Below are 24987 nucleotides of genomic sequence, written 5' to 3'. Positions count from 1 at the left end.
GTGGAATGAGACCAACCCCACGGTTCTTTGGGGAACTTCCAATTGTAAAACTGTCTCCCCCTCCGGCCACCTTGTCCACATATGCTCTTGATCAACCGTGATGGTCAGGTTTGGGGTTAATGACTGCACTGCGAGTGGGGAGAGGAACAATTGGATGTCTTGATATAGTGCGTGTTTTAGACAGCAAGAGACAGAGAGTGAGACACACTCGGATAGAGAGAGACACACACACACAGATAAAGTAAGACAGAGAGAGAGACAGAGAAAAACAGAGACGAGTGACAGAGACCCAGACAGAATTCCATTTAAGTAGCACCTTTCACAACCTCAGGACGTCCCAAACGCTTCACAAAAACATAGAAGATAGGAGCAGGAGTAGGCCATTCGGCCCCTCGAGCCTGTTCTGCCATTTAATGAGATCATGGCATCCAAATTCAGTACCCTGTCCCGGCTTTCTCCCCATATCCCTTGATCCCTTTAGCATTAAGAAATATATCTAACTCCTTCTTGAATATATTTAATGAATTGGCCTCAACTGCCTTCTGTGGTAGAGAATTCCACAGGTTCACAGCTGATGAGTTACTTTTGAAATGTGGTCACTGTTGTAATACAGGATACGCAACAGCCAAATTGCACACAGCAAGCTCCCACAAACAGTAATGAGATAATCGACTGGATAATCTTTATTTAATAATGTTGATTGAGGATTTAATGTTGGTCAGGATAGTGGGGGAACTCCCCTGCTCCTCTTTGAAACGGTGCCATGGAATCTTTTTACATCCGTCTGAGAGGGTGGACGGGGCTTCAGATTAACGTCTCATCTGAAAATGCCACGTCAGACAGTGCAGCACTCCCTTAGTCAGCCTGGATTCTGTGCTCAAGTCTCTGGAGTGGGACTTGAACCCATGACCTCCTTACTCAGAGGGGAGTGCGAGCCACTGTTGATGTGGTCTTACTTTTATTCCAGGTGCCGTTCAACAGCCGAGGCCACCTCTGTGAAGGACTGGCCTTGGAGGCTGCTGGTATTGGTCAACAAGCCCAGCGTCAAGTCCACACTTCAGAAAACGTGGCTCATTAAACTTGTTCACAGGAGGAGGCCATTGAGCCCCTCGAGACTGTTACACAGGAACAGGAGGAGGCCATTGAGCCCCCCGAGACTGTTGCACAGGAACAGGAGGAGGCCATTGAGTCCCTCGAGACTGTTGCATTAGGAACAGGAAGAACCCATTCAGCCCTTCGAGACTGTTACACAGGAACAAATGGATGGTGGGCTTACGGGATCCTGGGTTTCATGAATAGAGATATAGCACACAAAAGTGTGGAAATTATGATGAATCTGCATAAAACACTGGTCCGGCCCCAACTGGAGTAGTGTGTCCAATTCTGGGCACCGCACTTTAGGAAGGATGTGAAGGCCTTAGAGAGGGTGCAGAAAAGATTTACGAGAATGATTCCAGAGATGAGGGACTTCAGTTACGTGGATAGACTGGAGAAGCTGGGATTGTTCTCCTTGGAGCAGAGAAGATTGAGAGGAGATTTGATAGAGGTGTTCAAAATCATGAGGGGTCTGGACAGAGTAGAGAGAGAGAAACTGGCAGAAGGATCAAAAACCAGGGGACACAGATTTAAGGTGATTGGCAAAAGAACCAAAGGTCCACGTAAGAAAAAACATTTTTACGCAGCGAGTGGTTAGGATCTGGAATGCGCTGCCTGAGAGGGTGGTGGAGGCAGATTCAATCATGCCTTTCAAAAGGGCATTGGATAAGTATATGAAGGAAAGAAATTTGCAGGGCTACAGGGAAAGGACAGGGGGAGTGGGACTAGCAGAGAGCCGGCACGGGCTCGACAGGCCGAATGGCCTTCTGCCCTGCTGTAACCATTCTATGATGCTAGGCCATTCAGCCCCTCGAACCTGGTCTGCCATTCAGTTAGATCATGGCTGATCTGTATCTTAACTCCATCTACCCGCCTTGGTTCTGTAACCCTTAATACCCTGACCCAACAAAAATCTATCGACCCCAGTTTTTAACATTTTCAATTGACCCCCCAGCCTCTACAGCTTTTTGGAACAGAGTGTTCCAGATTTCCACTAACCTGTGTGTGAAGAAGTGCTTCCTGACGTCACCCTCTGAATGGCCTGGTTCTAATTTTATTATAACCCCTTGTCCTGGACCCCCCCCCCCTCGCAGAGGAAATAGTTTCTCCGTATCTGCCCCCATCAACTCCTTTGATCATCTTATACGCACAAGGCAGAGTTTCAAAGATGTCGTGACTTCCCGAGTTATGGGGGCACGAGTAAAGTTGTAAGACCGTGTGCAGCATAATAAAACAAAGGAACCTCACGAGCGGGAAATATCTTTTGAAATTAGAATTTAAAAAAAATTAGTAAGAAAATGACACATTTAATTTATTTTTTTTTAAAAAAAGCTTCAAGCTTAATACCTGCTGTTAAAACAGCTACACAAAAAATGGTAAAAGGAGGTAGGTTAAAAAACAGGAAATGTAACATAGATCGATCCATGACAACACCCTAATCCATAATCAGCCATGCCCTGCAGCTATTTAAGGAATGAATATTCTTCACATCACTCAGGTCAATCTCATAACCATTTAGACAGATACACAAGTGGAGTCTGTAAAGGAGTAGAACTCGTTAAACTCCCAAATGACACACGCTATGTTCCCACTTTTTCTCCCCGCCCCCCCGCACCCCCCCCAAACTGGGTAAGTTATGGAAATCAAATTTCTTTTTTTGGCATTTGCATTAAAAAAAATCGAAATAAACCACCACCAAAAATGGCCTCAGGTCAGACGTACACACGGCTGATTCACCTGCCCATCCGTGATCACCTTGCTATTGCTGAAATGCCAAAACCCTTGCCCACTGTCTGCTCCAGCTCCCCAACCTACCGAGTGTTTTATTTGTTTTTTAAAAAACGCGCACGCTCCCAAACCGAACACAGGGTCAGAACCCTCGGCAATCACGCCGGGACTTTCCTGGCAGCGGTGATTGAGGAAAATATCATCACCGGCTTGAGACAATTGGAATGAAGTCCGGTACTGGAGCCGGGGGTGGGGGGAGGGGGATGTTTGAAACGCCTCTCGACAGTCGGCAGTCTTAGCAAGGGTTAACGCCAGCACCGACCCCTTTCACATCTGTCAAAAGAATTATAACTCCAAAATAAACATCCCCCCACCCCTCCCTCTCTCTCTCTCCCCCCCCCTCCCAAAATGACATTTAGTTGAAGGGAAATGCTCGATTCTCCCACCTTTCCTCACAATGTGACATTGTGGATTTGGTTGCAAACTGTCAGTTTAACGGGAATAAGATCCCGCAGAGGAAATTCCACACATCACACACCATCAATCTGAAGGAAACCCTGTTATTAAAACCTGACTAGGCCCAGAGCCCAACACTAGTAGTCAAAGTGTGTACTCACGTCTTCAAATTCAACCACCCAGCCACAAACTGAACCTTTATGTTAAACGAGCGATAGAATTGTTGTGCTGTTCTATCAACTTCGAAATTAGTAGTAATTCACCTTTTCTAAAAAGTTTTTTTCTCTCCCTTTTATGGCTAAACCTCTACTCCATTGTCAGAATTATCAATATCGACAGCCCCTTGCGCCCCCACACCACCAGGCCCCTTGCTTCTAATGCTCACAAGGAATCCAAAATTTAAAAAAACACCTATGGATTCATTCTCCCGCTGATGCCACCTGCCCCCCCCCACCCCCCCCCGACAACCCACCCCGTTCTCGCACCTCCTCCCCCACCCACCCCAGATCAGAAGCACCATCATCCTCTTTGTTCAGTCCTGGCGAGAATGGTGCCTGCGGGAAAACGACCCCACAATCTTCGGGACGTCTTGACGCCAAGAAGTCTTCACAGCTGTTGTCGGTGCCGAGGGTCCCCCCCCCCTTCTCGGAGACCGTTGCCACGCGCACATAGTTTACCGGGACTAAAAATAATAATCATCATCGTCATCATCGTCACCACCTCAAGATACGCGACACAGGCTTTGTTATATTGCGTTAGTCCTTTTATATCTGTTAACGTCAAGAGGCATTTTCCTTTGAAGGTTAGAATTCTCTAAGTTGTCGACGCCCATCGTGTCAGTGCGAGTTTGAACAGAAATGCGTGCTGTACGCCTCGTTACCAGTTCATCATCGAGTTTCTGTTGAGCGTCATGAAGAAGACTTGGCTACTTCCACCTGATCGCACAGAGGCAAAGAAGACCTGGAAATAACAGGACCAGCGAGGGTTAGCACTCGAGGTATAGTGTTGGCAGAACGCACGGGAGTAAGTTACAGCCTGGAATCTAATCAAGGGGTTCGGGCTGGGGTGGGGGGGAGGGGGGTTTATATATAGAATTACGGCTACCCAGGGACGCGTTACAGGCTGGAATCTAATCAAGTGTTTCGGGGGGGGGGTGGTATTGTGGTAAACCACTGTTATTGTTGTTCACCGTTGTTGTTGTTGTTGCACACTGTTGTATCTATGCATGCCTCAGCTGGCTCCGCCCCTGGCTCCACCCACATGCCCAGGTATAAAGGTGACTACTCTGCAGCCCCCTGCCTTCTTGGAAACCAGTCAACCACGAGAGGCATGCTCTGTTCTTTGTTAATAAAAGCCTTTTAGTTACTCTCCTAACTCTCCGTCTTTTATGAGTAATTAATAGCGCATCAATTTTAGTAACAAAAACAAAATGTCAGCACCAAACGCTGAGCAGCAGGCGCTGCAGCAAATGACGGCACCAAACGCTGAGCAGCAGGCGCTGCTGCATGCCCTCAGACCAACATGCCTGGACCTAGACCCTCAAGAGGTGGGTTCGTCTACCAAGTTCGCACAATGGCTGCGTTGCTTCGAAGCTTACCTGGAAGCCTCAGCCGTGACACTAGATGGAAACAAACTAAAAATCCTGGCCTCCAAGGTGGGCCACCAAGTCTACACGCTCATCCAGGACGTGACTACCTACGCGGCGGCTATCGATCTGCTAAAAAGGACAATACACACGCCCGGTAAATACGGTTTATGCCAGACACCTCCTGAGATCCCGCAAACAGCAGTCCGGGGAATCGGTGGAGGCATTCCTACGGGCACTACAGATACTCGGCCGAGCCTGCGATTGTAAAGAGGTATCGGCCACGACACACGCGGAGGGACTTATCCGAGATGCTTTCGTTGCGGGCCTCAAGTCCGACTACTCCCGGCAGAGACTGCCGGAGAAGGGCGAAATCGACCTGAAGAAGGCAGTGTCCCTCGCGCTCTCGCTAGACGCGGCCCACCGGAATATGGATGCATTCTCCCCTAACCGCTCCGCACCGTGGACGCCGCAACCTTGGGTCATGGGACCGCCACCCCCGGCACCAACTGCTGCAGCGATGTCCAAGGGCCCGAAATGTTACTTTTGTGGCCAGGCAAAACACCCCAGAGCACGCTGCCCGGCGAAAAATGCTACTTGCTCTGGCTGCGGGAAGAAAGGACACTACGTCAGCGCCTGCAAAGGTAAAACCGCTAACGCCAGCAGCGCCGCGTGTGAACCGTGGGGGCAGCCATCTTGTCCGCCATCTTGGACACCTCCAGCCGCGTGAGGATTGGGATCATGGGCGCAGCCATTTTGTCCGCCATCTTGGAAGCCTCCAACTCCAATCGCGGGTGACCCGGACTCAACCACCGCCCCGTCTGACGACCACAGCGACTCGCTCGACCATACGCTGGCCTCCGTGACGCTGGACCAATCTCTCCCTCACCAACTGTCCAGGTCCATGATGGACATTACGGTAAACGGCCGCGCCACTACCTGCCTTTTCGACAGCGGGAGCACGGAGAGCTTTATCCACCCCGACACGGTGCGCAGTTACTCTCTCCCGGTCCGGCCAACGCGCCATCGGATCTCTATGGCTTCCAAATCCCATTCAGCAGACGTCGGTGGCTACTGTGTAGTGACCCTTTCAGTAAGGGGCACAGAATACAAAAATTTTAAACTTCTTGTCCTGCCCCATCTCTGCGCTGCCGTTCTACTGGGGTTGGATTTTCAGTGCCACCTTAAAAGTGTCACATTAGCGTACGGCGGACCCCTCCCCCCACTCACAGTCTGCAGCCAGCAGCTTTTAAATCGCCCGCCGCGCACCATTTGCAGCCTCTCCACGCTTAAAGTCTCCCCCGCCCCCCCCTTGTTCGCTAACCTCACCCGCGACTGTAAGCCCATCGCTACCAAAAGCAGGCGGTACAGTGCCGGGGATAGGAGCTTCATTAAATCCGAAGTAGCAAGACTCCTGAAGGAAGGGATTATTGAGGGTAGCACTAGCCCATGGCGAGCACAAGTGCTGGTAGTGAAGACTGGCGAAAAACAGCGCCTAGTTATTGACTACAGCCAGACGATCAATCGCTACACCCAGTTAGATGCATACCCACTCCCCCGCATATCTGACATGGTCAATCAGATAGCACAATACCGGGTGTTCTCGACGATTGATCTGAAGTCGGCATACCACCAGCTCCCCATCAGGGCGGAGGACCGCCAGTACACAGCTTTTGAAGCTGACGGTCGTCTCTACCACTTCCTCCGAGTCCCCTTCGGCGTCACCAACGGGGTTTCGGTCTTCCACAGGGAGATGGACCGAATGGTTGACCAGAACGCGCTGCAGGCCACCTTCCCCTATCTAGACAACGTCACCATCTGCAGCCATGACCAGCAGGACCATGACGTTAACCTAGAGAAATTCCTCCGTACGGCCCAGCGGCTGAATCGAACATACAACAAGGACAAATGTATGTTTCGCACCACGCGCCTCGCCATTCTTGGCTGCGTAGTGGAGAACGGAGTCATCGGCCCCGACCCCGACAGAATGCGCCCCCTTATGGAGCTCCCCCTCCCCCACTGCCAAAAAGCACTGAAGAGATGCCTAGGGTTTTTCTCTTACTATGCTCAGTGGGTGCCCAACTATGCGGACAAAGCCAGACCCCTCATCAAGTCCACCTCCTTCCCACTGACAGTAGAGGCATGTGCAGCCTTCACTCTCATAAAAAGAGATATTGCGAAGGCCACAATGCACGCAGTGGATGAGTCCATCCCTTTCCAAGTGGAGAGCGACGCATCCGACTTCGCCCTAGCTGCAACCCTTAACCAGGCGGGGAGACCCGTGGCCTTTTTCTCAAGGACCCTCCAGGGCCCCGAGATTCGACACTCCTCTGTCGAAAAGGAGGCCCAGGCCATTGTGGAAGCGGTGCGACATTGGAGGCATTACCTGGCCGGAAAACTATTTACCCTGCTCACTGACCAGCGTTCAGTAGCTTTTATGTTTAACAATAAGCAGAGGGGCAAAATCAAGAACGACAAGATCTTGAGGTGGAGAATTGAACTCTCCACCTACAATTACGATATCTTGTACCGGCCCGGGAAACTCAATGAGCCCCCAGATGCCCTATCACGTGGTACATGCGCCAACGCGCAGGTTGATAGACTGCAGACCCTCCACAATGACCTCTGCTACCCGGGGGTCACCAGGTTCTTCCATTTCATCAAATCCCGTAACCTGCCCTACTCCATCGAGGAGGTCAGGACCATGACCAGGAACTGCCAAATCTGTGCCGGGTGCAAACCGCATTTTTATAGGCCAGACAGAGCAAGCCTGATCAAGGCCACTCGCCCCTTCGAGCGCCTGAGCGTCGATTTTAAAGGGCCCCTCCCCTCCTCTGACCGCAACGTGTACTTCCTCAACATAATTGATGAGTACTCCCATTTCCCGTTTGCCATCCCTTGCCCAGACATGACCAGTACCACGGTCATTAAATGTCTGAATGACCTTTTCGCCTTCCCTAGCTATATCCATAGCGACCGGGGCTCTTCCTTTATGAGCGACGAACTCCGTCAGTACCTGCTCATGAGAGGTATTGCTACAAGCAGAACCACCAGCTACAACCCCCGGGGGAACAGCCAGGTGGAAAGAGAGAACGCGACGGTTTGGAAGGCCGTCCTCTTAAACTTAAAATCTAAGGGCCTTCCGACCTCTCGCTGGCAGGAGGTCCTCCCTGCAGCGCTCCACTCCATTCGGTCACTGCTTTGTACGGCCACCAATGCCACCCCCCATGAAAAAATTTTCACTTTCCCCAGGATGTCCACATCAGGGACCTCGCTACCGACATGGCTGACGTCTCCAGGACCCGTCCTACTGCGGAAGCACGTGAGGTCCCATAAAACGGACCCCCTGGTCGAGAGGGTGAGCCTCCTCCACGCCAACCCCCAGTATGCTTACGTGGCGTACCCGGACGGGCGGGAGGACACAGTCTCCATACGAGACCTCGCACCTTCGGGTGCCCCTGAAACACTACCATTGCCATCCACCACTACCCACAACCCAACCCCTGTAGACGGCATGCCGCAGCCCCAGGACCCGTCATTGACCACCCAACCACTCAATGAGACGCCAGATTCAACGTTGGATGCTGCACCATCACCGCCGCCACCACGACGATCAGGACGGCATACAAGGCCACCTGATAGACTTACTTACACGAACCTTTAGTACACTTCACCCCGCCGGACTCAATTTTAAACAAGGGGTGAATGTGGTAAACCACTGTTATTGTTGTTCACCGTTGTTGTTGTTGTTGCACACTGTTGTATCTATGCATGCCTCAGCTGGCTCCGCCCCTGGCTCCACCCACATGCCCAGGTATAAAGGTGACTGCTCTGCAGCCCCCTGCCTTCTTGGAAACCAGTCAACCACGAGAGGCATGCTCTGTTTTTTGTTAATAAAAGCCTTTTAGTTACTCTCCTAACTCTCCGTCTTTTATGAGTAATTAATAGCGCATCAGGTATAGATATAGAATAATATCCGGGGGAGAGTTACAGGCTTGTTTTTAATTCATTCACGGGATGTGGGCGTCACTGGCAAGGCCATCTTTTATTGCTCATCCCTAATTCCCCTCGAGAAGGTGGTGGTGAGCCGCCTTCTTGAACCGTTGCAGTCCGTGTGGTGATAGTACTCCCACAGTGCTGTTAGGGAGGGAGTTCCAGAATTTTGACCCAGCGATGAAGGAATGGTGATATATTTCTAAGTCAGGATGGTGTGCGACTTGGAGGGGAACTTGGAGGTGGTGGTGTTCCCATGCGCCTGGTGCCCTTGTCCTTCTACGTGGTAGAGGTCGCGGGTTTGGGAGGTACTGTCGAAGAAGCCTTGGTGAGTTGCTGCAGTGCATCTTGTAGATGGTACACACTGCAGACACGGTACGCCGGTGGTGGAGGGAGTGAATGTTTAAGGTGGTGGATGGGGTGCCAGTCAAGCGGGTTGCTTTGTCTTGGATGGTGTCGAGCTTCTTGAGTGTTGTTGGAGCTGCACTCATCCAGGCAAGTGGAGAGTATTCCATCACACTCCTGACTTGTGCCTTGTAGATGGTGGAAAGGCTTTGGGGAGTCAGGAGGTGAGACACTCGCCGCAGAACACCCAGCCTCTGACCTGCTCTTGTAGCCACAGTATTTATATGGCTGGTCCAGTTAGGTTTCTGGTCAATGGTGACCCCCAGGATATTGATGGTGGGGGATTTGATGATGGAATCTAATTAAGTGGCTTGGGTGGTTTCTATATAGAATTCCATAACCCGGGGGCGAGTTACAGGCGGGAATCTAATTGAGTCGTTTGGGTGGTTTATATATAGAACAGATACAACAACAACTTGTACTTATGCAGCGCCTTTAAACGAAGCAAAATGTCCCAAGGCGCTTCACAGGAGTGTCCCGGTGGTGTTATGGGGCTGGAGGAGCTTACAGAGATAAGAAGGGGTGAGGCCATGGAGGGATTGGAAAACAAGGATGAGAATTTTAAAATCGAGGCGTTGCTTAACCTGGAGCCAATGTAGGTCAGCGAGCACAGGGTGATGGGTGAACGGGACTTGGTGCGAGTTAGGACACGGGTGGCAGAGATTTGGATGACCTCCAGTTTACGTAGGGTAGAATGTGGGAGGCCAGCCAGGAGTGCGTTGGAATAGTCAAGTCTAGAGGTAACAAAGGCATGGATGAGGGTTTCAGCAGCGGATGAGCTGAGGCAGGGGCGGAGACGGGCGATGTTACGGAGGTGGAAATAGGCGGTCTCAGTGATGGCCGGAAGCTCATTTCAGGGTCAAGTAGGACACCAAGATTGTGATCAGTCTGGTTCAGGCTCAAACAGTTGCCAGGATGGAGTTGGTGGCTTAAGAATTACGTATACCCGGGAGTGAGTAACAGGCTGGAAACTGATCACGGGGTTGATGGGGGGTGGGTTTATGTATGGAACAACAGATACACGGGAGTGAGTTACAGGCTGGAGTCGGGACTTCCATTGTTTGCAGGGCTCAGCACCACACTCAATGGCAAATAACCTCACAGCCATCAGGGGAATTGGACCCTGGAGTTTTAACTGATTCATTCACTTGTGGTTTTTACCTCAGGTTAGTGACGGGGCCCCCCGCGATCAGTGATGGGGCCCCCTGCGGTCAGCGACGGGGGCCCCCCCCGTGGTCAGTCGCGGCCCCCCGCGGTTGTGCAGTTTAATTTGGAGGAGGAGAAGCTTCTTACCTTGTCGTTCCGCTCGCAAAGAAACTTCAAGCGTTGAGCTCTCTTGTGCATGAAAACTCCGTCGAGGTGCCCTGTCTCCACTGACCGAATCTCAATGGCCTTCTCGCCCCAGCCCATGATCTGGCTGGAATGGATGTATGCTGTGGGGATCAAGCAGATGCTACATTACTCGGCTCGCCGTCACCGAGGGACAGGGAAACAATTGGAAGAAGCAGTGAAACTCTCTCCGTCCTTACCGACAGACGTGGGCATCTCGCCCCACTGCAGCACGATGTCCTTGGTGATTCGCCCGTATGTGTTGACGTAGACCCCCTCATCCTCATAACAGAGCAGCATTTCCATCCCGTCCGTTTTGGGGAGAATGATGAGAGCGTGAGGTGTGATGTTGCCCTGAATCTGGTTTTAAAAATTTCACAAGAAAGGATCATTAATGAAAGGGAAAGATGGGCAGACGTGCATTTCTATAGCGTCTTTCACAACCTCAGGATGTCCCAAAGTTCTTTACAGCCAATTATGTACTTATTGAAGTGTAGTCACTGTAGTAATGTAGGAAACGCGGCAGACAATTTGCGCACAGCAAGATCCCACAATCAGCAACGAGCTAATGTCCAGATAATCTGTTTTATTTTTAGTGATGTTGGTTGAGGGATAAATATTGGCCCAGGACTCAAGGGGCCGAATGGCCCACTCCTGCTCCTATCCTATCTTCTATAACATAAGAACATAAAAACATAAGAATTTGAAGTAGGAGTCAGCCATTCGGCCCCTCGAGCCTGCTCTGCCATTCAATAAGATCATGGCTGAACTTCTACATCAACTCCACTTTTCCATCCAATGCAAATATCCCTTCGTTCCCTTAGTGCCCAAAAATCTATCAATGGAGCATCCACAGCTCTCCGAGGTAGAGAATTCTAAAGATTCACAGCCCTCTGAGTGAAGAAATGTCTCCTCATCTCAGTCCTAAATGGTCGACCCCATGTTCTGAGACTGTGACCCCTGGTCCTAGACTCTCCAGCCAGGGGGAAACAGCCTCTCAGCATCTACCCTGACAAGCCCTGTACGAATTATATATGTTTCAATGAGATCACACCTCATTCTTCTAAACTCCAGAGAATATAGGCCCATTCTACTCAATCTATCTTCATAGGACAGCCCTCCCATCCTAGGATCATGGGTCTGGTGAACCTTCGTTGCACCCACTCTAAGGCAAGTACATCTTTCCTTAGGTAAGGAGACCAAAACTGTACGCAGTACTCCAGCTGTGGTCTCACCTGGAGCTTCAATACTGGAGGAAAGATGGAACTTTCACTTGAGATCCAAAATCACACTCGGTATTTGCAAGGATGGCTTTGGTGACCCGTCCATTGCCTCGTTTTAAACATAGAAACATAGAAGATAGGAGCAGGAGTAGGCCATTCGGCCCCTCGAGCCTGCTCCGCCATTCAATGCGATCATGGCTGATCATCCAAATTCAGTACCCTGTCCCTGCCTTCTCCCCATACCCCTTGATCCCTTTAGCCTTAAGAAATCAGTGATGGGATTTGAACTCATGTCGTCTGGATCATTAGTCTAGACTTCTGGATTATTAGCCCAGTGACATTACCACTATGATACTGTTTCCCTGTTTTGATTTGTAACTCATGGGTGGAGAGACTAGAGAAGCTGGGATTGTCCTCCTTAAAAGGAGAGACTGTTAAGGGGCGATTCAATACAGTTGTTCAAAATCATGAAGGGTCGAGATAGAGTAAATAAGGAGAAACTATTTCCACTGGCAGGAGCGTCTGTGACCAGAGGGCACAGATTTAAGAACCAGCGGCGAGATGAGGAGAATTTTTTTTACGCTGCGAGTTGTTGTGATCTGGAATGTGCTGCCTAAACAGGGCGGTGGAAGCAGATTCAATAGTAACTTTCAAAAGGGAATTGGATAAATACTAGAGAAGGAAAAATTTGCAGGGCTGTGGGGAAAGAGCGGGAGGGAGTGGGACTAATTGGAGAGCTCTTTCAAAGAGCCGGCACAAGCACGATGGGCCGAGTGGCCTCCTTCTGTGCTGTGAGATTCTAAGCCACTACAACACAAACTTGTACTCAACATTGAAGGGTTCCATATCGCTTGGTTGAAAGAACAGGTCAGAAGACTTCACTACCAGGCACCACACAGTCAGGGGACAGCGCAACACTACACTTACATGCGACGGTATATAAATGTCATAGACATTCCCTGAATCGACATCGATCACGTGGAAACCAGTGTTAGACCCATAGATAACCTTTAACCTTTGCCCCTCCTCCACCGTCAGGTCAACCAATGATGGCCTGTGCTGAAGATCTGCAAAAGACTGTGGAGAGAATCTCATTATTTTAAACAGTTGATCAAAGTTTGGCAAAAAAATAACAACAAGAGCTTGGTTTGTCACATTTGTACCTTGAAGGCCATGAACTTGTGATAAGGCTTTGGTGCCCAGGCATAAATCTCCACCGCATTCTTCAAAGCGATCACGAGAAACTTAATCCTCTCGTATTTAACTGCAATTTGGAAGGAAACAGTAGAGTTGAAGAAGTTTAAGGTAATTGGAAAAGGAACCGGAGGCGAGATGAGAATTGTTATTTAAAAAAAATTTTTACGCAGCAAGTTGTTGTGATCTGGAACGCACTGCTTGAAAGGGCGGTGGAAGCAGATTCAATAATAACTTTCAATACTTGAAAAGGAAAAATTTGCAGGGATGTGGGGAATAACGAGGGGAGTGGGACCAATTAGACAGCTCCTTCCGGCACAGGCACGATGGGCCGAATGGCATCTTTCTGTGCGGTAAAATTCTATGGTTCAAAGGGAGAAGGTCTTGCCTGTGGGCCCCACAATTAAAAGGGTACTATGACCACCACAAAGTCATTGGGCATGCTTTGTATAATGCCCAGTCCCAGTGTTCTACTTCCTCGGTTACTGAATGGTGGTAGAGGTTTGTTAAGTAAACATACACGTGTTAAGTACATTTACCTGCAAGACATTTTCTACTATTTTTCAACATACCCAGCATCGAAGCTTTGACCACGCTCGATCAGCTCCGATGGATGGGCCACATCGTCCGCATGCCCGATACGAGACTCCCAAAACAAGCGCTCTACTCGGAGCTCCAACACTGCAAGAGCCCCAGGTGGGCAGAGGAAACGCTTCAAGGACACCCTCAAAGCCTCTTTGAAAAAGTGCAACATCCCCACCGACACCTGGGAATCCCTGGCCCAAGACCGTGCAAAGTGGAGGAGAAGCATCCGGGAAGGCGCCGAACACCTCGAGTCTCTTCGCTGGGAGCAAACAGAAGCCAAGCGCAGGCAGCGCAAGGAGCGCACATCAACCCAAGCACCCCACCCACCCGCCCCTTCAACCACCGTCTGCCCCACCTGTGACAGAGACTGTAGGTCCCGCATTGGACTCATCAGTCACCCGAGAACTCATTTTTAATGTGGAAGCAAGTCCTCCTCGGTTCCGAGGGACTGCCTAAGAAGACGACTACAATTAGTGCGTGTGGCTAAAACAGTGTCGCCATAGCAACACATGTGGCTAGTCAGAGATTACCATTAGACAACACTGCTGTACGTAAGCTGGGGTCTGGCACAACGCTGAGCCGCTCAGTCTTAAGAACATGCACCTGGATGGCTCCATGAGGTCATGCAGTGAGTAACTGAGGCTCACAGACCAGGGAGATCCTAGGTCTGATCTCTGGCCTGTGCTGGCTGAGCTAACCACAGCCAGGGTGGCAGTGGAATGATGGAATACCCTCAGTGCCCCAGGTGAAGGAAATCAGTCAGGGTTCTCACTCCAGAGTCCTGTGTGCTAACCAGTGACCCTGATGGACTTGCTCATGTGCCCATGTTGGGTGAAGATAGTACTGTACTCCAGATGTGAATCTATGTACAGTTCTGTGCACCGTACCTTAGGAAGGATATATTGGTCTTGGACCGAGTGTAGCACAGATTCACCAGAACGTTACCAGGGCTCCAAGAGTTAGGTTACGAGGATGGATTACATAAACTAGGCTTGTATTTCCTTGAATATAGAAAGTTAAGGGATACTTTGACTGAGGTTTTTAAGGATTTTGAAATGAATTGATCGTGTGGATAGAGAGAAACTTTTACCGCTGGTGGGGGGAGTCCAGAACAAGGGGACATCACCTTAAAATCAGAGCCAGGCCATTCAGGGGGGAAGTTAGGAAACACTTCTTCACACAAAGGGTGGTAGTAGTGTGGAACTCTCGCCCACAAACAGCAGTCGATGCTGGGGATCAATTAATAATTTTAAATCCGATAAATAGATTTTTAGATGCCGAGAAGTTGGTCCCCCTGGCTGGAGTGTCTAGAACCAGGGGGCAGAGTCTCAGGATAAGGGGTCGGCCATTTAAAACTGAGATGAGGAGGAATTTCTTCACTCAAAGGGTTGTGAATCTTTGGAATTCTCTACCCCAAAGGGCAGTGGATGCTGAATCGTTGAGTATATTCAAAACGGAGATCGATAGATTTTTGGACTCTAGGGGAATCAAGGGATATATATGGGGATCGGGCAGAAAAGTGGAGATGAGGTCGATGATCAGCCATGATCTTATTGAATGGCGGAGCAGGCTCGAGGGGCCGAATGGCCGACTCCTGCTCCTAATTCTTATGTTATGTTTTGCTAGACAAGGATACAGAAGGATATGGAGTCAAGACAGGGGGATGGAGTTAGGATACAGATCAGCCATGATCTCATTGAATTGCGGAACAGGCTCAAAAGGTCTGAATCGCCGACTCCTGATCCTATCGTGGGCGGTTGGCCTCTACATGCTGAAAGAATATTTCTCCTCTTTTGGCCATAATTCAATGACCAATTCTCCTTTCCTTGTCTACCATTACTGTGCACGTACACATAAAGGGCAGTGCGAGTCACAAACATCTCATCAAGGAACACAATGGTCCAGCAGCACAACTGAAATCTGTAACGTACCAACTTTGTAATGTACACAGCCCTCCAGGTCCCCAACTGTGGTCCAGCCCTGCTTCTTCTCCACCTCAGGGTCATTGTGTAATATCCGATTCTTCAGCCAGGACAGGTAATACACCCGCAGTTTATTCTTCTTACCTGTTCATTGGGAAATAATTAACAAAATTAATATACCATCCCACAGTACGCAATCACAGTCCACCTCAAAATGTTCCTAGGGCTTGCAAATGGCGAGAGAAAGTAAGGTTTCTTCATCACAAAGTCTTGAACACCCAACTGACAGAAAAAGACAACAGTGGAGGCCACAGGGTCGGGTGTGGCTCAGTGGGCAGCGCTCTCACCTCCGAGTCAGAAGGTCGTGGGTTCAAGTCCCACTCCAGAGACTTGAGCACAAAAATCCAGGCTGACACTCCCAGTGCAGTGCTGAGGGAGCGCAGCACTGTCGGAGGTGCCATCTTTAGTATGAGACATCAAACCTCTTGGGTGGACGTAAAAGATCCCACGGCACTATTTGAAGTGGAGCAGGGGAGTTCTCCCCAGTGTCCTGGCCCAACATTTATCCCTCAACCAACATCACTAAAACAGTAATACAAAAGGCAAAATACTGCAAATTCTGGAAATCTGAAATATAAGCTGGAAAGCTCAGCAGCCAAGCTTTAGGTAGGTTCTGTTACTGGACTAGTAATCCAGAGGCCTAGACTAATGACCCAGAGACGCGAGTTCAAATCCCACCACGGCAGCTGGGGAATTTAAATTCAATTAATTACATAAATTTGGAATAAAAAGCCAGTATCAGTAATGGTGACCATGAAACTACTGGATTCATCTGGTTCACTAATGTCCTTTAGGGAAGGAAATCTGCCGTCCTTACCCGGTCTGGCCTATATGTGACTCCAGACCCACAATAATGTGGTTGACTCTTAACTGCCCTCTGAAATGGCCGAGCGAGACACTCAGCTGTACCAAACCGCTACAAAGAAGTATACGGAGAATAAAACCGGTCGGACCACCCAGCATCAACCTAGGCACTGGACACGACAAAGGTACACCCAGCCCAGTTGACCCTATAAAGTCCTCCTCACTAATATCTGGGGACTTGAAAATTAGTTAACAGACAGGAAACAGAGAGTAGGAATAAATGGGTCTTTTTCGGGGTGGCAGGCGGTGACTAGTGGGGTACCGCAGGGCTCAGTGCTTGGGCCCCAGCTATTCACAATATATATCAATGATTTGGATGAGGGAACCAAATGTAATATTTCCAAGTTTGCTGCGACACGAAACTAGGTGGGATTGTGAGTTGCGAGGAGGATGCAAAGAGGCTTCAAGGCGATTTAGACAAGTTGAGTGAGTGGGCAAATACATGGCAGATGCAGTATAACGTGAATAAATGTGAAGTTATCCACTTCGGTAGGAAAAACAGAAAGGCAGGGTATTATTTAAATGGTGATAGATTGGGAAATGTTGATGTACAGAGGGACCTGGGTGTCCTTGTACACCAGTCACTGAAAGCAAACATGCAGGTGCAGCAAGCAGTTAGGAAGGCAAATGGTATGTTGGCCTTCATTGCAAGAGGATTTGAGTACAGGAGCAAGGATGTCTTACTACAGTTGTACAGGGCCTTGGTGAGACCACACCTGGAGCACTGTGTGCAGTTTTCGTCTCCTTACCTAAGAAAGGATATACTTGCCATAGAGGGAGTGCAGCGAAGGTTCACCAGACTGATTCCTGGGATGGCAGGACTGTCTTATGAGGAGAGATTGGGTCAACTAGGCCTGTATTCATTGGAGTTTAGAAGAATGAGAGGGGATCTCATTGAAACGTATAAAATTCTGACAGGGCTAGACAGACTGGATGCAGGGAGGATGTTTCCCCTGGCTGGTGGGTCTAGAACGAGGGGTCACAGTCTCAGGACACAGGGTAAGCCATTTAGGACTGAGATGAGGAGAAATTTCTTCACTCAGAGGGTGGTGAACCTGTGGAATTCTCTACCACAGAAGGCTGTGGAGGCCAAGTCACTGAATATATTTAAGAAGGAGATAGATAGATTTCTAGACACAAAAGGCATCAAGGGGTATGGGGAGAGAGCAGGAATATGGTCTTGAGATAGAGGATCAGCCATGATCATATTGAATGGTGGAGGAGGCTCGAAGGGTCGAATGGCCTACTCCTGCTCCTATTGTTCTATTTTTCTATGACTTGTGCCAAAATTGGGAGAGCTGTCCCACAGACTAGTCAAGTAATAGTCTGAAATACTCACGGAATCATAGCTTTCAGCCAACGAACCTGACTCCTCCATCACCATCCCTGGGTATGCCCTGTCTCACTGGCAAGACAGGCCCACCAGAGGTGGAGGTACAGTGGCATACACAAAGTCCTGAAGGACATAGCTGCCAGGCTGGGCCTGCAGCAGGTGGTAAAAGGACCAACACGAGGGGAAAAACCCTACTTGACCTCGTCCTCACCAAACTACCTGTAGCAGATGCATGATCCATGACAGTACTGGTAGGAATGACCACCGCACAGTCCTTGGGGAGATGAAGTCCCATCTTCACACTGAGGATAGTCTCCATCATGTTGTGTGGCACTATCACTGTGCTAAATGGGACAGATTCAAAACAGATCTAGCAGCTTAAAATTGGGCATCCATGAGGCACTGTGGGCAATCAGCAGCAGCAGAAATGTATACCACCACAATCTGAAACCTCATGGCCCGGTATATCCCTCACTCTACCATTACCATCAAGTAAGGCGACCAACCCTGGATCAGTGAGGAGTGTAGAAGAGCATGCCAGGAGCAGCACCAGGCGTACCTAAAATTGGAGGTGCCAACTTGGTGAAGCTACATCACAGGACTACATGCATGCTAAAGCAGCATGCTATAGACAGAGCTAAGTGATCCCACAACCAATGGATCAGTCCTGCAACACCCAATCATGAATAGTGGAGGACAATTAAACAACTAACGGGAGGAGGCGGCTCCAGGAACATCCCCATCAATGATGGCGGAGCCCAGCATGCGAGTTCTTTCTTTCTTCTAATGAATAATAAAAAGAGTTCTGATGAAAGGTCATCAACCTGAAATGATAACTCGGTTTCTCTCTCTCCACAGATGCTGCCTGACCTGCTGAGTATTTCCAGTATTTTCTGTTTTTATTACAAAATTCACAAGCCTTGAACTAAACCTACATTCGGTTCCCAGTCTGGCAACACCTCGATTTTAAAATTCTCATCCTTGTGTTCGAATCCCTCCATGGCCTCACCTCTCCCGATCTCTGTAACTTCCTCCAGCCCTACAACCTTCCGAGATCTCTGCGCTCCTCCAATTCTGGCCTCTTGCCCATCCCCCGATTTTAATCGCTCCACCATTGGCGGCCGTGCCTTCCGCTGCCTGGACCCCGAGCTCTGGAATTCCCTCCCTAAACCTCTCCGCCTCGCTCCCCTCCTTTAAGACGCTCCTTTAAAACCCACCTCTTTGTCCAGGCTTTTGGTCACCTGTCCTAATATCTCATGTGGCTCCGTGTCAAATTTTGTTTGGTATATTGCTCGTGTAAAGCGCCTCGAGATGTTTTACTGCTTGAAATGCACTATATAAATGCAAGTTGTTGTTGTCGAGGAAGGGCAACCCAATTCTTTCTCCCAACATATACACCTTGCACCCAGAAAAGCTGGATTTTAACTCACGGAAACAACACCACCAAAACATGGCAAACATGTTTACAAAATAAAAATAAATGCAAACAGGTCAAACAGCCCCTGAAAGAGAAAGTTGGATTCCACTCAAAAACCATTAACTTTTTACACTTAAACCGTTGAACGTTAACCGTTCCTCCTCTCTTGCTCTTTACTAATGGCTGACCTGCCCCATGTACGTACATGAATGATCTAAACTGGTCCCCTTACCAGATATAGTCACTAGGATGTTGAGACCCTCCAGCACATCCATCTGATGGAACCGCCTCCGATTGATCAGGTTGTATACCTTTCCCTGGCCACTTCTATCCAGTAACATTAAGCCGTTTTCTGTGCCCACCAGTAGGTTAACTCCTAGAAGACAAAAAAAAAAAATCAAGGAGGGTGATGGGAAGCTTGCAATAGTCGTCAGCATCAGAGCATGAGATTGGCACCCAAGACAAGAAGGTTGGCAACATCGTCTCACCACAAGAGCTGACTGAAGAGGGACCATGTTTGGACTTCAGCAAAGCAGATCTTTCCCGGCCAGAGGGACCCAAGCATCGATGGTCTCCAGCACTTCGCTTCCTCGCCGGGAACACGGCCATACTTGCCCTCTCGGAGCAGATTCTTATTCCCCGTATTGCCACCGAATCAGGCTTTGATTTGGCTACACCACCTTCATCGAGAACCGCTCAAGATGATGGTCTTGGGTTGGAGAAACATTGACCAACTCCATTTTAACAGCTGAGGGTGATGCAAGTTGTAGCTTGCAAGGGTGGGGTAGGTCACACCAGTTCACACTCAACCAAACAGGCTCGAACACTTGTGACGGAGTCTACCAGCACATCACATGCGAGCGGGGGTTAAATGACACACACACACGCACGCATCAATGGCATTCAGAAGAAAACTGGAGTACCCAATGTGTGCAGCAAACATGAGGTGGCGCTATTCAACACAGACGCGAGTTGGACCATCCAATGCGCTTTACTGTACCATCTGGGACTGTGCAACGATAGCACGGGCACCTAACCTCAGCATACAGAACAACCCACCCAGTACTGCCCCGAGACCCCTGTGCCACATCATCTAACATCCTGACATAAGGAGAGCTGGCTGGCAGTAGTTAGGATGGTTCAAAAAATTGGGCTCTTCCTCCCTGCACCCACAGAGTTCGTTGCCTTTAAAAGCACCAAAGTGATTTGAATGCAGACAACACCCAGTCCCAGTGGACGTGCCGAGCTACAGCAAGAAACTGCTCGGGCCCATCAGTGCCAGTGATGACTTGATGCCACCGACACTCGCTCCATTTAGCCGGCCGGCAGTCCATCCAGCTGAGCCCTACTGAGCAGGGATGCCCCAGGGGCCACCCCAGCCCGTACAGCCTCTACTGATCTCAGTCTGGGCGGTGATGAAGCGTTTGCGATCGGCCTCAGCAACCCCAAGTTAGTGAAGGGGTAAGGGGAGTGGCGGGAGGGGGCGTTTGAATCCTGGTAGGGTTCTCCCTCTCGATCCTTAACCAGCGACCCCAGAAGAAAAAAGCACAGGCATGATGCGACCTGGTCCAACAGTCTGCCGACGTTTACCGTCGACAGCTCGCACAGGAGGAGAGGAGGGGGGACAATTGGCGATGGGAAGGTGGGTTGGACAGGGGAAGAGTAGATGAGGTTTGTAACTTACCCCACAGTGCAGCGCAGAGTATTTCGGAGTTGAACCGCTTCTTGTATTTCCGGATCTCCGGGGTGTCGCTGTGGGGTCGGATGTTTGTCGGATTTACGTTTACCACAGAGATTTTCCGAACTTCGTTCAGCTTTGCCTGTTCCTGTCGAAGCATCTCACTGGAGAACATTGCTGAAAAAACACAAGAGCCCAGTTCATTGTGGAACGGGCACAAGGAATCTCGTTAATTATACTGGAAATCGACCGTCACTCACACAAACCCCCCGCCCGCCTCCCATTCGATAAGTTATTGGATTGGCAAAGAAAGAATTTGCATTTCTCCAGCGCCTTTCACCACCTCAGGACGTCCCAAAGCGCTTCACAGCCAGTGAAGTATTTTTGAAGTGTAGTCACTGTTGTAATGTAGGAAACGCGGCAACTCATTTGCACACAGCAAGATCCCACAAACAGCAATGTGATAATGACCGGATAATCTGTTTCAGTGATGTTGATTGAGGGATAAATATTGGCCCCAGGACACCGGGGAATAGTGCCATGGGATCTTTTACGTCCACCCGAGAGTGCAGACGGGGCCACGGTTTAACATCTCATCTGAAAGACGGCACCTCCGACAGTGCAGCGCTCCCTCAGCACTGACACTGGGAGTGTCGGCCTAGATTATGGGCTCAGGTCTCTGGAGTGGGACTTCAACCCACGACCTTCTGACTCGGAGGCGAGAGTGCTACCATCTGATCCCCGACTCCAATTAACCTTCTCGCTGATGGAGAATGTTTCTTCCATATTGCAGACAAGGAGAAAATTCCCTTTCGAGGAAGGCGGTAATGTGCCCCATGTTGTTTGGTGGGTTGCAGGAGACGCTTCGCACTTCCTCGCCACTGGGGGAGCAGCTTGCTGCTCGTTCTTGGCACCCAGCAAATGCAAAGACCATTGAAGCAAATCAATCTCAACTGCTGTCAGTAGATAAGACAAGACCATCAGGTAGCTCCGGGACCAACGCCAAAACACCACTGAATTCTGCAACAATTGCTTTAACCATTTGGATATCAGGTTCCCCAACAAGACAAGGGAAAGGAAAGGAGAGAGAGTTGGGGGGGTGGGGGGGGGGGGGGGAAGAGAGAGAGAGAGAGAGAGAGGAAAGGAGAGAGAGAGAGGAAGAAAGGAGAGAGGGGATGAAAGGAGAGAGAGAGGAAGAAAGGAGAGAGAGAGAGAGAGAGAGAGAGAGGAAGAAAGGAGAGAGGGGAAGAAAGGAGAGAGAGAGGGGAAGAAAGGAGAGAGAGAGAGGGGGGAAGAAAGGAGAGAGAGAGAGGGGGGAAGAAAGGAGAGAGAGAGAGGGGGGAAGAAAGGAGAGAGAGAGAGAGGGGGGAAGAAAGGAGAGAGAGAGGGGGGAAGAAAGGAGAGAGGGGGGAAGAAAGGAGAGAGGGGGGAAGAAAGGAGAGAGGGGGGAAGAAAGGAGAGAGAGGGGGGGAAGAAAGGAGAGAGAGGGGGGGAAGAAAGGAGAGAGAGAGAGAGGGGGGAAGAAAGGAGAGAGAGAGGGGGAAGAAAGGAGAGAGAGAGAGAGAGAAGAAAGGAGAGAGAGAGGGGGAAGAAAGGAGAGAGAGAGAGAGAGAGGGGAAGAAAGGAGAGAGAGAGGGGAAGAAAGGAGAGAGGGGAAGAAAGGAGAGAGAGATGGGGGAAGAAAGGAGAGAGAGAGGGGGGAAGAAAGGAGAGAGAGGGGGGAAGAAAGGAGAGAGAGGGGGGAAGAAAGGAGAGAGGGGAAGAAAGGAGAGAGGGGAAGAAAGGAGAGAGGGGAAGAAAGGAGAGAGGGAGGGGAAGAAAGGAGAGAGAGAGGGGAAGAAAGGAGAGAGAGAGGGGAAGAAAGGAGAGAGAGGGGAAGAAAGGAGAGAGAGAGGGGAAGAAAGGAGAGAGGGGAAGAAAAGAGAGCGAGAGGGGAAGAAAGGAGAGCGAGAGGGGAAGAAAGGAGAGAGAGAGGGGAAGAAAGGAGAGAGAGAGAGGGGAAGAAAGGAGAGAGAGAGGGGGAAGAAAGGAGAGAGAGAGGGGGAAGAAAGGAGAGAGGGGGAAGAAAGGAGAGAGGGGGAAGAAAGGAGAGAGAGAGGGAAGAAAGGAGAGAGAGAGGGGGAAGAAAGGAGAGAGAGAGGGGGAAGAAAGGAGAGAGAGAGGGGGAAGAAAGGAGAGAGAGAGGGGGAAGAAAGGAGAGAGAGAGAGGGGAAGAAAGGAGAGAGAGAGAGGGGGAAGAAAGGAGAGAGAGAGGGGGAAGAAAGGAGAGAGAGAGGGGGAAGAAAGGAGAGAGAGAGGGGGAAGAAAGGAGAGAGAGAGGGGGAAAGAAAGGAGAGAGAGGGGGGGAAGAAAGGAGAGAGAGGGGAAGAAAGGAGAGAGAGGGGGAAGAAAGGAGAGAGAGAGGGGGAAGAAAGGAGAGAGAGAGGGGGAAGAAAGGAGAGAGAGAGGGGGAAGAAAGGAGAGAGAGAGGGGGAAGAAAGGAGAGAGAGAGGGGGAAGAAAGGAGAGAGAGAGGGGGAAAGAAAGGAGAGAGAGGGGGGGAAGAAAGGAGAGAGAGGGGAAGAAAGGAGAGAGAGGGGGAAGAAAGGAGAGAGAGAGGGGGAAGAAAGGAGAGAGAGAGGGGGAAGAAAGGAGAGAGAGAGGGGGAAGAAAGGAGAGAGAGAGGGGGAAGAAAGGGGAGAGGGGGAAGAAAGGAGAGAGAGAGGGGGGAAGAAAGGAGAGAGAGAGGGGGAAGAAAGGAGAGAGGGGGGAAGAAAGGAGAGAGAGAGGGGGGAAGAAAGGAGAGAGAGAGTGGGGAAGAAAGGAGAGAGAGGGGGGAAGAAAGGAGAGAGAGAGGGGGGAAGAAAGGAGAGAGAGAGGGGGGAAGAAAGGAGAGAGAGAGGGGGAAGAAAGGAGAGAGAGAGGGGGAAGAAAGGAGAGAGAGAGGGGGAAGAAAGGAGAGAGGGGGAAGAAAGGAGAGAGAGAGGGAAGAAAGGAGAGAGAGAGGGGGAAGAAAGGAGAGAGAGAGGGGGAAGAAAGGAGAGAGAGAGGGGGAAGAAAGGAGAGAGAGAGAGGGGAAGAAAGGAGAGAGAGAGAGGGGGAAGAAAGGAGAGAGAGAGGGGGAAGAAAGGAGAGAGAGAGGGGGAAGAAAGGAGAGAGAGAGGGGGAAGAAAGGAGAGAGAGAGGGGGAAGAAAGGAGAGAGAGAGGGGGAAGAAAGGAGAGAGAGAGGGGGAAGAAAGGAGAGAGAGAGGGGGAAGAAAGGAGAGAGAGAGGGGGAAGAAAGGAGAGAGAGAGGGGGAAAGAAAGGAGAGAGAGGGGGGGAAGAAAGGAGAGAGAGGGGAAGAAAGGAGAGAGAGGGGGAAGAAAGGAGAGAGAGAGGGGGAAGAAAGGAGAGAGAGAGGGGGAAGAAAGGAGAGAGAGAGGGGGAAGAAAGGAGAGAGAGAGGGGGGAAGAAAGGAGAGAGAGAGGGGGAAGAAAGGAGAGAGGGGGGAAGAAAGGAGAGAGAGAGGGGGGAAGAAAGGAGAGAGAGAGGGGGGAAGAAAGGAGAGAGAGAGTGGGGAAGAAAGGAGAGAGAGAGGGGGGAAGAAAGGAGAGAGAGAGGGGGGAAGAAAGGAGAGAGAGAGGGGGGAAGAAAGGAGAGAGAGAGGGGAAGAAAGGAGAGAGAGAGGGGGAAGAAAGGAGAGAGAGAGAGGGGGAAGAAAGGAGAGAGACAGGAGGGAAGAAAGGAGAGAGGGGGGAAGAAAGGAGAGAGAGGGGGGGGGAAGAAAGGAGAGAGAGGGGGAAGAAAAGAACGAGCATTTATACTGCACTTTCACAGCCAATGAAGTATTTTGAAGTGTAGTCACTGCTTAATGTAGATTGTCTTTGGAGTGCAGCTTGAACCCAAGACCCCCCGACAGATGTTAGAGCGGTTCCTCAGACAATGAAGCAGTCCATGCCCGCATGCAGCAAGGCTTGGACGACATTCAGGCTTGCGCTGATAAGTGGCAGGTAACATTCGCGCCACAAGTGCCTGGCAATGACTATCCCCAACAAGCGAGAGTCTAACCACCTCCTGATTACATTCAATGGCATTACCATCGCCGAATCCCCCACCATCAACATCCTGGGGGTCACCATTGACCAGAAACTTAACTGAACC

The 24987-nt window shown here is 50.2% G+C and overlaps 1 protein-coding gene across 8 annotated transcripts in view; it reads right to left on the bottom strand.

Moving 5' to 3' along the window:
• Nucleotides 1-2390: 2390 nt before the first annotated feature.
• Nucleotides 2391-24987, bottom strand: part of LOC147115454 (TRAF2 and NCK-interacting protein kinase-like) — a 218749-nt gene continuing 196152 nt past the window's right edge. For 7 of the 8 annotated variants that reach the window (XM_085989725.1, XM_085989718.1, XM_085989719.1 and 4 more), the window contains 8 exons: nt 20874-21044; nt 19422-19565; nt 15525-15659; nt 12978-13078; nt 12742-12891; nt 10792-10951; nt 10556-10695; nt 2391-4239 (listed from right to left, as the gene is read on the bottom strand). In XM_085989725.1, the coding sequence (XP_085845851.1) occupies nt 4156-4239; nt 10556-10695; nt 10792-10951; nt 12742-12891; nt 12978-13078; nt 15525-15659; nt 19422-19565; nt 20874-21044 (1085 nt within the window). In that variant the 3' untranslated portion in view covers nt 2391-4155. Of the gene's footprint in view, nt 4240-10555; nt 10716-10791; nt 10952-12741; nt 12892-12977; nt 13079-15524; nt 15660-19421; nt 19566-20873; nt 21045-24987 lie in introns of those variants that run through there. The other variant, XM_085989722.1, reaches the window with a different exon arrangement.

This window comes from Somniosus microcephalus, chromosome 6 (assembly GCF_052327205.1).
Source record: "Somniosus microcephalus isolate GS21.2 chromosome 6, FLI_Smic_1.0, whole genome shotgun sequence".
NCBI classification, from domain to species: Eukaryota; Metazoa; Chordata; class Chondrichthyes; order Squaliformes; family Somniosidae; genus Somniosus; species Somniosus microcephalus.
The sequence above is the reverse complement of the archived record's forward strand: the minus strand, read 5'-3'. Positions and strand labels throughout refer to the sequence as shown.